At 58.5% G+C, this 11661-nt stretch overlaps 5 protein-coding genes across 5 annotated transcripts; 2 read left to right on the forward strand and 3 right to left on the reverse strand.

Moving 5' to 3' along the window:
* Positions 1–765: 765 nt before the first annotated feature.
* On the forward strand, positions 766–3717 carry KVR01_010895 (uncharacterized protein; the record flags this gene model as incomplete). Its single annotated transcript, XM_044789054.1, has 1 exon — positions 766–3717. One exon carries the CDS (start codon positions 766–768, stop codon positions 3715–3717), a length of 2952 nt encoding a protein of 983 aa, XP_044640042.1.
* Positions 3718–4162: 445 nt separating this feature from the next.
* KVR01_010729 (uncharacterized protein) lies at positions 4163–4628 on the reverse strand (the record flags this gene model as incomplete). Its single annotated transcript, XM_044791545.1, has 2 exons — positions 4163–4512; positions 4580–4628. The coding sequence occupies 2 exons, from the start codon at positions 4626–4628 to the stop codon at positions 4163–4165; spliced, it is 399 nt and encodes a 132-aa protein (XP_044639876.1).
* Positions 4629–5126: 498 nt separating this feature from the next.
* KVR01_010728 (mitochondrial 54S ribosomal protein YmL49) lies at positions 5127–5897 on the forward strand (the record flags this gene model as incomplete). The annotated part of the gene is made up of 1 exon (XM_044787914.1): positions 5127–5897. The coding sequence occupies one exon, from the start codon at positions 5127–5129 to the stop codon at positions 5895–5897; it is 771 nt and encodes a 256-aa protein (XP_044639875.1).
* A 952-nt stretch (positions 5898–6849) lies between these two features.
* KVR01_010802 (serine/threonine/tyrosine protein kinase MPS1) lies at positions 6850–9730 on the reverse strand (the record flags this gene model as incomplete). Its single annotated transcript, XM_044791195.1, has 2 exons — positions 6850–7713; positions 7778–9730. The coding sequence occupies 2 exons, from the start codon at positions 9728–9730 to the stop codon at positions 6850–6852; spliced, it is 2817 nt and encodes a 938-aa protein (XP_044639949.1).
* Positions 9731–11006: 1276 nt separating this feature from the next.
* Positions 11007–11465, reverse strand: KVR01_010871 (uncharacterized protein; the record flags this gene model as incomplete). The annotated part of the gene is made up of 3 exons (XM_044785820.1): positions 11007–11053; positions 11110–11239; positions 11307–11465. The coding sequence occupies 3 exons, from the start codon at positions 11463–11465 to the stop codon at positions 11007–11009; spliced, it is 336 nt and encodes a 111-aa protein (XP_044640018.1).
* Between the last annotated feature and the right edge of the window lie 196 nt (positions 11466–11661).

Consider the following 11661-nt stretch of genomic DNA (forward strand, 5'->3'; position numbering starts at 1 on the left):
AGGAGGGTTGCGTAACCAAGTGCTTAAGTAGCTGTCGAGGTTCTTGCTCTGTTGGCGGTTTTGCCCGGGCTCGAGCGTCAGAGAGTGTTGCTACTGGGCCCCTTGTCGGCAATTCGCTGGCCCCGTGGCGGAAAAGATGAACACCACAGCAGGTCTTTGTTGAGCACGTCTCTGGCCCAAAGCATCGCAGCCGCACCCCTGTCCTAAGCGCGGGCGCTTGCGGCGCTCAGTCACACAAGCTCATTGCTTACCTACTTGCCTACCTAGGTACCTAGGTACCTAGGTATCTAGAGTCGGTGGTGTGCAGGGCAGTCGCGACGGTCGTCAGAGCCCCACATGGCGCGGCGAGTCAACATCACCATTGACCACAGCAGTTGCCATCGCGGTGACCAACGCCACCCTAGACCTATCACCTCCATCATCACCGCTTGTCGCCTTTGTCACACGGCATGCTAGGCCATACACTGCGGAGTCGACAAGTAGACTTGTGCTGCATGGCACGCCGCGTCCCGGCTCATACGGAAACCGGATTCGAAAGAACTGCACCGCCGGACTCCACCTGACTGCACCCTCCGAGATCATCGCCGCTAGTCTGCTGCTTGTTGTTACTACTGGCCACCACTAGCAGATCGCATCGGCCTCTACACAACCGGCTCTCGGCCGAGAAAGGAAGTCGGAGCGTGGGCCATTCCAGCCATGCCGGCTGGCCTCTGCTAGAGACCAGTTTCGCCTTTTCTGCAGCAAACAGGTACGCTTTCGGGCAGCATGGCCGCCCAAGTCGCACAGTCGCCCCAGTCCCAATGGAGGGCGAAGAGGGCCCAGGTCTTTCGCTCTGTCTTTCCTAGCGAAACCTCACTGCCGACATCACAGATCAACGTGTCCGCGCCAGTCCCAAGGTACCATGCGCAGCCATCCACGGTTCTGCCCCAAGCCACGGCCTCGTCCCCCCTGGCTCCTTCGACATCTCATAGGCTTGATCCCATCCAGGATGCTGGCAGGGATGCCATGAGAAGCGTAGAAGAACAGGGCACCTTTGACAGTGCTTGGCACACCGTCACGACTATGTTGCAGCTGCCACATGCAACACCAGGCCATGAATCGTTCGGGGCTTTGCCCTCGAAGTTGTTGTTCGAGTCTCATGAAGACGACGTTGCGTTCAGGGCCGCGCTTCAGGTGGTGCTGGCCGGAAATCCAGCAAGTGGCCACGATTGCGACATCCTGGCCTGGCATAGCCATCAAGCTAAGCGGCATTTCATCCAGCATGTCGAACCTCTTATGGCAGCGACATCTGTCACGAGCCAACTCGGGCTTCCGGACGACAAGATACCGTACAGAGACCATCTTGTTGTCATAGAGAATGCAGTGCACGTATTACAAGCTGCGCTGCAGCAATACTTCCACTCCCTTGCCTCGATAGTGCGCGCCATCGAGCACGGGGATAAGCTGAGAGCATCACTCGGAAGTCCACAAGCTCTAGTGGCTCGATTTCGACACGATCTTTATGCCCTGATTAGCAACTCGGCCGGTCCTATACTGCCGTCGCTGCGGGTAGTACTGGGCAACCTCACGGAACAGGCACTACGCATCCCCACAGCCGAGCAGCAGCACCTCGAGTTGCAGGGATCCGAAGTTGATGACGACCAGATTGATGATGCACGAACGCGGCTCCTGTGCCTGGTGGAGGCTCTCACACAGGTCGGACTGGCAGGCGAGGCGTTTCAAGGATTATTTGCCGAGGTCATGGATCGAAATATGCGAAGATACGTTCGCCTGTCCTATGCACGAGTCTGGACGACAGCTTCAGCAGCAAACAACCGAGGACTTTATGGGCCAGAGAAAGCTGCCAAAAAATTCATCGGCCCCACGCCGGCATCTAGGTGCATCGTATCCCTGTGCAACTGGGTAGAAAGCCACTTCGCGCGTCTAGCCATAGAAGTCCGGAGTCTTACCGACAGTTCTGGCTCGAAAGGGAAGACCACTGCGCCTCTGACAGAACTTCAGCAATGGAAGGAAGTAGCTATAGGTCACATGGCTGCGTTGCGGATTTCGGAGCTGTTTGACATTATTCTTCAGTGGCCAGCCAGTAAAGGTGCGCTGGATGACCTCAAGGCCAGTGTCACTACTCCGGAACGTCGACGGCAGCTGACGGACTCCTTTTCGGCGGCGCTACAGAAGCGACTTTTACATCCTGCTAGGTCCACACTGGATATATTGCGTGTCTATATTTCCATGATCCGCACGTTTCATGCTTTAGACCACTCCAAGGTCCTCCTAAGTCGAGTTGTTCCGTCACTCCAGCTGTATCTGATCCAGCGAGAAGACGCTGTCCGTGTCGTGGTCACAGGCTTGCTCGCTAGCCCACAAGAAGCGGAGGCGGCCCAAAAGAGAACGGGTACGCTGTCTCCTGGGGAGCTGGTATCTGGCACTGGGGACAGCGGCAATTTGGTCGAGCTTGCAATGCTCCTCAGCGACCCAGACCAACAACGGCGGGTGGAAATCGACGACGACGAACTGGACTGGGATGATCTGACGTGGGTGCCCGACCCGGTTGACGCGGGTGTCAATTATAAACGTCCCCGATCTGAGGATGTCATTGGCACATTGATCACTACGCTCGGAGCCGAAGACGTCTTCATCAAGGAGTTTCAAGCAGTCATGGCAGACAATCTACTGTCTGCGCAGACGGACTTCACGCAGGAGCAGAGGGTTCTGGATCTTCTGAAGAAGCGCTTTGGCGAGTCTGCACTACAAAACTGCGAGGTCATGATCAAGGACATCTTGGACTCCCGCAAGGTCGACAGCATGATCCGGATGGTGGGGCTGGGAAAGCCAGCACTGGCACCTCGGGTTTTTGGTACGCCAACACCTTCAGGTCCGCGCATGGATCCCGGTCGACAGCTGGACCTGGATGAAGAGGAACACGGCTTGCTGCCCTACCAAACCCGCATACTATCTCGTCTGTACTGGCCAAACATCGTCCAAGACACGTTCGACCTCCCTCGACCTGTCAAAGAACGGCAGGCGAGGTATGCAAGGGGCTATGAATACCTAAAGTCAGCGCGCAAACTCACCTGGCTCGACCAGCTCGGCCAGGCCACTGTTGAGCTAGAGCTCGAGGACCGCACCATCAGCGTGGAGTGCAAAACCTTCGAGGCGGCAGTCATTTATGCGTTTCAAAGCGAAGATGAGGATGGTGACAGGGAGCACAGCGGTCCAGCCCGCCGTAATGCTCACGAACTCGGCGATGAGTTACAAATGGACGAAGAACTCGTCCTGCAAGCCCTCGAGTTCTGGGAGTCCAAGCAAGTGCTCGCCCGCTACCCACACAATCAAGAGACATTTGTCGTGCTCGAACGCAGAGATCAAGTACTCGGTCGCCCCGAGCTTCACCCTGCTGCCTCAGCCCCAGCCGTCATGCAAGACGACCAGGGGACGCAGCCGGGTGGCAAGCCCACTTCCCTCAGGCGAGCGGGCACGACGAGCGCGATGGACGCCAAAGAGAACGAGAGAAGGGCCATATACTGGCAATTTATCATAGGAATGCTAACCAACTCGATGCCGAATGCACAGCTGGGGCAGTTGGCCGCGATGATGCGGATGTTGATCGCGGACGGGTTCTCGTGGAGCGACCAGGACCTGCAGGAGTTCCTTGCGGAAAAGGTGGATGTTGGGGAGCTGGAGGTAGTGGGTGGCAAATACAGGTTGGTCAAGAAATGAGCTCATGTCTTTTTGTCCGGGGGCCTGCCTGCCTGGTCACAAGTGGTACTATTGCTGAAAGGAGCGTTGGCAAGGAAGGTGGCAAGGGAGGGGGTTCCTGACGTTGTGACCCGTTCTAGAAAGCACGAGAACCGGATAGCTGAGTACTCCCAAATTGGTGCTCTGCCCAATGCCAGGCAAGATGCAACGTTATTGCAAGCGGGACTGCTGTCATTACTCGCATGCAGTGTAGCTACAGACCACGCAGGCCATCCTTGTGGTAATCTCGGGTCTCTTCAAGAACGCACACGGCAAGCAGGTACACGGGTATCTCGGAAGCCATTGGGCGAGGAGGGCTGGGCGGTTTCCATCAAAGTTTGCACCACGTGCGGCTCGTGGGCCTCGTCTAGGCTAGCCTGGCCTCACTGGTCGCCACCGCATGGCCCCCCTCGACCTCTGCCAGTCATCAGACGTGGAAGCTGGGCGACGCCCTCCTCGAGGCCCTCGGCGACGACTGCTTCCGCGTACGGGCGCGGGTAGGACGACGGGTGGGCCTGGAGACCCTCTGCTCGGCCCTCCACAGCTGGCGGACGTGCTCGTCGGTGGCGTCGCCGTTGATGACACGGCGGCTGTAGATGAAGGGCTTGGGGCCGCCGGGGTAGCGGCCGTTGCGGACCTTCTTCTTGCGCGAGAAATAGGTCCAGGTCACGTAGAAGCCGTGGACGTGGCCCGGGATGACGCCGCACAGAAACCAGAGGGTGTTCACCACGGCGTCCATGCCTAGGCCTGCGACGAGCATGACAGAGAGGGGTGGTACTGGTTTTTTTTTGGAGAGAGGTTAGCGGGCTCGGGGCCGGTTGGGGGAGGGGGCCTGGGGGCCTACGGAACATGTTGACCAGTGTGAGGGTGAGTCGTTCCAGGAAGATGCGCATGTTGACGACCCCCAAGACGTCTGGGACTGGCGGGGTTGTGGGGATGTGTGCCTCGTGTCAGTCGTGGGGCACTCAGCAGAGTCGTGAGGCCGGCGGGTATGGTGTAGGTCATCCAATTGTGCCCTGTCCAAGGCGACAAGGCGACGAAGCAGGCCGCACGACTGCCACCGCATCGCTCGCTCCCGTGGGCAGTGTGCTGCCATTCAGACGGTTCCAAAAACTTGGAAATGCGGTGCCTGCATCTGGCCTGGTTATCAGCTAGCCTGGGCTGGGGTCCGACGGCTGACGTCACTCGGCGCATCTTGGGGCTGACGTCGGTAGGGTTAGGGGAGGCGGCAATCACAAGCGCTGATAAGGTGATAAGACCGGGGTTGCCGCCAGCAGCCGCGCCAGGAGAAAGTTTAGAGCTTGCCCGCAAGACTTCTTAGCCCAGCCGAACCGAGTCGGCCACGGGTAGCCAGTCAATCCTGACCGTCGCGCCACCAGCCCGCCGTCACGATGAGCAGATCGATGTTCCGCTCCGCCTTGGAGCTGCGGAAGCCCGTGTCGCGCCTACCGCCGACCTTCCTGCTGCCCATTCGCGCGCGATGGCTTAGCTCGACACAGCAACATGTCGAGGCAGCTGCGACGAGCCCACCTCCACCACCCAGCGGCGTCCCCCTCGAGGCATCGCGCGCTCAGAACACCTCCGCCACAGATCACGCCAGGACAGCAGCCACAACCGCGACAGCGACAGCAACAGCGACAGCAACAAGCCAGTTACTGCATCACAACACGTCGAAGCCGCGCTCTCCGCCCACGCAGGCCCCGCCGCCACAGCCGACCGGGCCCATTCCACAAGCGATCAGGGATATGCTGCCTCTGCTACGGGCGCAGCCGGGCGGGCACTACGTGACGCTGCACATCCACGGGCGGCCGTACCTGGTGACACCCGGCGACGAGATTCGGCTTCCCTTCCTGATGCCCGGCGTGCGCCCCGGAGACGTGCTACGGTTGAACCGCGCCTCGGTGCTGGGCTCACGCGACCTCACGCTGCTGCCGAGCGAACCTGGCTCGCGCAACCCCGCGAGCGGCGAGGTCGTATATGTTGACGAGCGGTTGTACGAGTGTCGTGCCGTCGTTGTGGGGGTGGACAGCGAACCGATGCGTTTCAAGGAGAAGACGAAGCGGCGGAACAGGAAAGTCAAGACTGTAAAGAGCAAGCATAGGTATACAGTCCTGCGCATCAGTGAGCTGAGGATCAAGGCACCCGAGGAGCTTGGGGCATGACCCGGACTGGCCAGGCGCAGACTTCCTTTCGGCCGGGTTGGAAAATGTCTTCAAAGGGCAGGGCCAGGGTGGTGAGATGTGCGAGCTGTCCTGGCCCTGGCGTGTGATGTGGTCATATCTCTGTGGCAGCATGTCCCCCTCCAAGCCAGCACCGGAAGGAAGTGGGTTGAGCTCACTGGATGGATCGTATCAGGCCCTGGCCTCTGGACTGAAAGGAGGACACAACATTGTGGCCGAGGCTGGTTAGCAGAGAGGTCCGAAGAGCTACAAATATATCGTATGAACCAACAGCATTCTGCTGATTTCTGACAGGCTCAGGGCGGGTCCCCATCAGGACTTGAGAATGTGCCAACGTATCACAAGGGGTGGACGGGGCCGGGCCGGGCAGGCCACTTGAAATTGGCATCTTGATGTCGTCTCCCCGTCACCTGATTCAGCACAACCGGCATAAGATGTAGATCCACAAACTCAAAAAGCCCCTGATCCAGCAAGTGCTGAGCAGTATATTGTGAAGAGACAAGCCTGCCCACTCCGAAGGAAAATAAAAAGTCCGCATGTCTATACAGCTTTGGTATCATAAAGCAAGCAAGAAAAAGGAGAAGAATAACTGCCGCCGCCCCTGCTCCCCAGACAAGAAAGAAAGAAGGTGGAAGTGGGGGAGGTGGTGGGTGGAGAAACAAGGGAGTCAAGCAATCCGCGAGACAGCCACCAACGGGAAATGTTTTGAAGAGTGGGAAACAATGGAACGCTGCCCAAATAACAAGCTCCTCACCACCCTCTCAGACCCCTGACAATCAGGGCCTTCACTGGTTCGCTCTTTCCCTTAGCCTTCATCATCAATCATTAATCACAAGGCCACAAATGACCACATCCAAAACCCATTACCGGAACAAGTTCCCCTGCCTGGCTTCCATTACGGAGCACAACACAATCGCTACAGCGGCCCCTGGGCCTACCGCCTCTCTCCCTCGCTCTGCTTTGCCTCGATGGCCTTGCGTACACTGGTCCAGTATGCTGCTGGCCACGTCTTGATGGCCTCGCCGTCCGTTGGTAGCCTGTCGCGGCAGCGAGTGACGACACTCTGGATAATTCGCCCCAGAAGCTCCTCCGTGATGGGCAGGCTGTCCGCGGCGCCCATTACATCACTCGCATACTCGATTGGGTACAGGAAACCGTCATCTTCACCCAGAAGTTGCGCGCATGACGGCCGCACATGCTGGTCTCGGTCGAGGCACTTCTTCATGGTCCGGAGCAGGCTTGGCGGGACCTTCACGCCCCCGATACCCTTCTCTGGGAATTCTATCTTGTGGGACCAATTGATGATGGCCTGGCAGCGTGCCATCTGGTTCTGAATGTGCCCAAAGGGAGAGTTGCCATAAACCATCTGGTATAGGATGCAACCCAGACTCCACACATCAGATGGCTTGCCCAGCTTCATGAGCTTGGGTCCCCGCGGCCCGTGCCAGTATCTCCCGCCATTCGCGGACGTGAATGCGTAGTGGCTCGAGTCCATCAGGCTCTCGGGGCTCATGTAGCTGGGCGTGCCGACCTGGGTCTCACGGTGCACGTTCACGGTCTCTTCAGTCTGGATGGCGTTTGCGATTCCAAAATCGATGAGTTTCAGACGACCTTGCACCATCACGAAGTTTGCTGGCTTGAGGTCGCTGTGCACAATGTTGTGGGTGTGCACGGCGGCTAGACATTCGAGCATTTCTTTCCAGTAATACCGGATGAACACGGGATCGAGTTTGGCACCCTCCTGGTTCTGCCGGACTCTCAGGAGGGTGTTGAGATCTAGTTCACCGATCTCCATGAGCTTGGTGGTCGGGTCAAGTTAGTGCAGGCTCGCCAGGTGTGTTGAAGGCGGGTTTGTTACTCACCACACTTAGCACGTGCTTCTCTTCATTGAGCTCGAAGTCGTAGAGTTGAATGACACGTTCCACGTTCGTCAGCTTTTGCAGCAAGTTGATCTCGCCCTTGTAGCCCTTTAGCATTGTCTCGTCGGCGCTCTCAATGTTAACTCGCTTCAGAGCGAACATTTTGCCGTTTTCCGCCGTGACCCGGTAGACCTTTGCGCTACCGCCCCGGCCAATGCAATCTACCCGTTGATACGAACGCCCGTTTACCTTGAGGATGATGCTTCTCTTCTTGGCGGCTTCTTTCGTAGTGGCGGCACCACCTGTAGCAGTGGCGGCATCTAGGACACTCATCTTCGGTGGCGGAGGTGGTGCAGATCGCTGCATCGGTATCACAACGTGTGGCGTTTTCTGGACATTATGGCTGACTGATGCCAGGATCGGGCGCTCTGGCGAAGCAGCTCGGGGCACTGCTCTGTAGCCAATCTCAACGAGACTAGGCGATCGAAGCAGCTTCTTATCCTGGTCCTTCTCAGGTTGGATACCGGCTGAAGGTCGCCGTCTCTCAAAAGCTGAGGCGACAGGTACTTCGTTCTCCTGGTCATGTGTTGCTGGCATTTCGAGCGGCTCACGGGCTGCCTCCTCACGGGCTGCCTCAATTACCCTGTGAGCCTCGCTCAGTGAGGCTGCCCGGAGGTCTGCATGGGATTGCCTTCGGCTCCCTGCTCGCAAGTCTTTGCTGCTGACAGGACTGCCGGACGCGGCGAGGTCCCGGTACGCCGACTCGTAAAACGACGGTGGTTGGGGCTCAGCACCGCTGCGGCCAACTTCGGGCGGCGGAAAGTCTTCCTGTTCTTGGACATACATCATGTCGCCGTCCTCGTTTTCCCGAGCCAGCCGGTCCTCCTCACTCTCGCGTCTCCTACCGCGGCGAGCAGGTCCACTGAGGAAACTTCCTGGGATCTTTCCGAGCCTCTTGACCCGGACAGAACCCTGGGCATTCTGTTCTTCTCTTGATTTCACACTTGCGCTGCCGCCAAATTTTGAGACACTGCCCATGGCGGACTGCGGTCGAGGTGCCGTTTGCGGGTCTTCAGGACCCTCCTGGTCGCCGCGCATGGAGGAGCCGGCACTTCTGGAGGCGAAACCGGAGGAGCTGCCAGCTGACTGTCGTTTGTGTGACGACCCAACTGCAATCTGCACCCGGCGGACGGGCTGCGCCGGGGTGTTGATGTCTGCCTCGTCGGCAGGCGCGGCAGCGCCCGCGCTGTGCATGCTCTCATCCATATCCCCTGCGCGGCTTTCTGGCCGTCTGGATGTAGAGGTTGACAACGACCTCCTCAGTCGACTAGTCTGCACAGGTGCCATACCGGGCGTGTTGCTAAGCCGAACGACGCGCTTGCGCGGTGGCGGGCTACTTTCCCTTGATCGCGCGGGTGATGCTTGCCTGGAGGGCGCGACCGCACCTGCAGCGCTGCTGGTCCTGGTGTGTCGCCGAGTTTCCCTAAGCGGGCGGTCCGGCTCCGGCTCCGGCACATGGGCTGGCGCTGGTTCCCTATCGTCCACAGCAGATGAAGAGTTCCTGGTAAGATAACTCCGCCTCCTCGTCATGACCCTGGGCTCCGGCTTCTGGTTCAGTGAGTCATTGACACGTCGGGCGGTTGGGGCTGCCGAGGCATCTGTTGCGCCGCCGTCGTTCAGTAGAGCCTTAGTCAGGGCACTGAGCTTCATGGGCACTGGGATCTCGTCATCGGAGCTGTCGTGCATGGCATCATACTGCTGCTGTGCAGGTTGAGGCTCGAGACGGTTTGCGCTCAGGGGAGCCTCTTGAGCACCCTGGACGGCGGGCTGAGATTCGCTGCGACTGAATGCTGGGCGGGAAGTTGGCCTGCGCAAAGCCTGGCGCGCTGATGTTCTCCGGCCGAGGGAGGTGAAGTGGCTGCCCGGGCCCATTGGAGTCGGTGATGCTGCTGACATTGATGCGGCTCAATGGATGCGGCTCCTCGTCTCGTCAGTCATAAAGCTGATAGGTTCCGGGGCCAGGGACTGCTCCAGGATCCTTCACGCAAAGTCGGTGTGGATCCGGGGAGCCGGTGATGAGTGGTTTGTTGTTTTCTGGTTGTCGCGTGCGATGCTTCGCGAGGTAGGCAGGTATTAGGATATAAGAAAATACTTGGACGTGTCTCAGAGGTCCATGATCATGCCATGGGCGATCTCGCAGCTGGGTGAAGCAATGTGTGGTGAATATCGAGAGTCGGAGGGCATCGTGGGAGAGTGATGGAATTGGCATGCGAGTCGAGTTTTGGGTGGGCCCGGCGGATGGAGCTCCAATGTTATGGCAGTGGTGTCGGGCCAATGGCGGCAGGCGCCGCCCGTTACCCCCGCAACGTCGGTCCTTTTCAGGCAGTGACCTCCGTTTGCAGGCTGGGATCAGCACCCATGTCCCTGTCAGCTCCCGCGCACGAGGCCGCGCGCGTGCGTGCCCTTCCATTGCCTTCCTTACTACACACCTGGTAGGTGCTTTCCTGACTACTCCGACTTCACAAGCTGCAGCCAAATTAGGCCCAAAATTTGGGGAACTACATGGTGTAAGCAGGCCCATACAGATAGATCCCTGCGGAGTGCTCGTAGTGCTGTGTACTTGACTACACAGTACGTCAACTGTCCAGCGCCTACCTACCACAGTAGTACCTGCGTGACAGGTCCACCAAGTTCCCTGTTCACCCAGTACGGGCCACCACCAGAGCACATGCTTGCGGTGACACTCGGCTGCGACTCTGTTCTTTGTCTAACGGCTGCTTTTGTTGTGGAGAGACTCTAAAAGTCAAGAGGGTCACGTGAATCGAAATGTGCCACGCCTGTCGGACGAACGGCCATTGCGCCAGGTATCACGTATCGCAAACCACATTGGCATCTCAAGACTGTGCCCTGTTCAGTATGTACAGGCAATACCCTTGGTCACGAGGCGAACGTGAGAAGTCCCTCTGCGGCCTCGAGATCAGTCACACGCTGTCACGGTGTCCCAACATCCCTTGGAGGTTACGAAGCCTTGTTTTGCCATTCAGAATCTACTTGCGGGCGACCGGCCACCACCCCAACCTAGGCCTAAAAAACCATCAAACATCGAGGTATCATGGTATCCCTAGGACCCTTGCTGTGGTATGTGTGTGGGCGATCGAGTCTGCTTTGAAGCATCTCCGAAAAATTGACACGAGTGGCGAGGATTCGAACTTGGCAAGAGACGTCAGATGACTTAGTCGAAGAGACCGAATCCCATGTCGTCGTCGGACTCCTCCTTCTCTGTAGCAACTTGTCAGCCTGTGTCGCGTGCCAGAGCAATTCTGGAATTGACTTACCCTCGGCCTTGGCCTCCTCCTTGGGAGCCTCGGCGGCACCGCCGGCAGCAGCACCGCCAGCGGCGGGAGCGGCGCCACCGGCACCACCAGATGGCACGGAAGCGAGCTTGGAGCTACCCTCAGAGATGAGCTACGAGGGGCGCTCGGTCAGCAATGAGTTCCCATAGGTTGGGGCACTACCAGGGGCGCATCCATACCTCGTTGATGTCCTTGCCCTCGAGCTCGGACAGGAGCTTGCTCAGACGGTCGGAGTCGGCCTCGATTCCAACCGAGTCCAGGACCTTCTTGACATCGTCGGCAGACGGCTTGTCGTTGCCGCCCTGGACGAGGAGGAGGTAGGCTGCGAGGTGCTTCATTTTGATGGGTTTTCTCTGTGCAGTGCCGGCTCGTCAGAGACTTGCGCAATGCGCTCGGCGGCGTGTTGCTGGGGCGGGGCGGGGGGGGTTGGGGGATTGGACTCACTGTTGGTATTTGTAGAAGAACAGGAGAGTTCAATCGATTTAACCGCGTGGCGGAGACTGGCTCGTCGAGTTCTGAGAAGACTGGCGGATG

Source organism: Diaporthe batatas, assembly GCF_019321695.1.
Source record: "Diaporthe batatas strain CRI 302-4 chromosome Unknown Contig00014, whole genome shotgun sequence".
Taxonomy (NCBI): Eukaryota; Fungi; Ascomycota; class Sordariomycetes; order Diaporthales; family Diaporthaceae; genus Diaporthe; species Diaporthe batatas.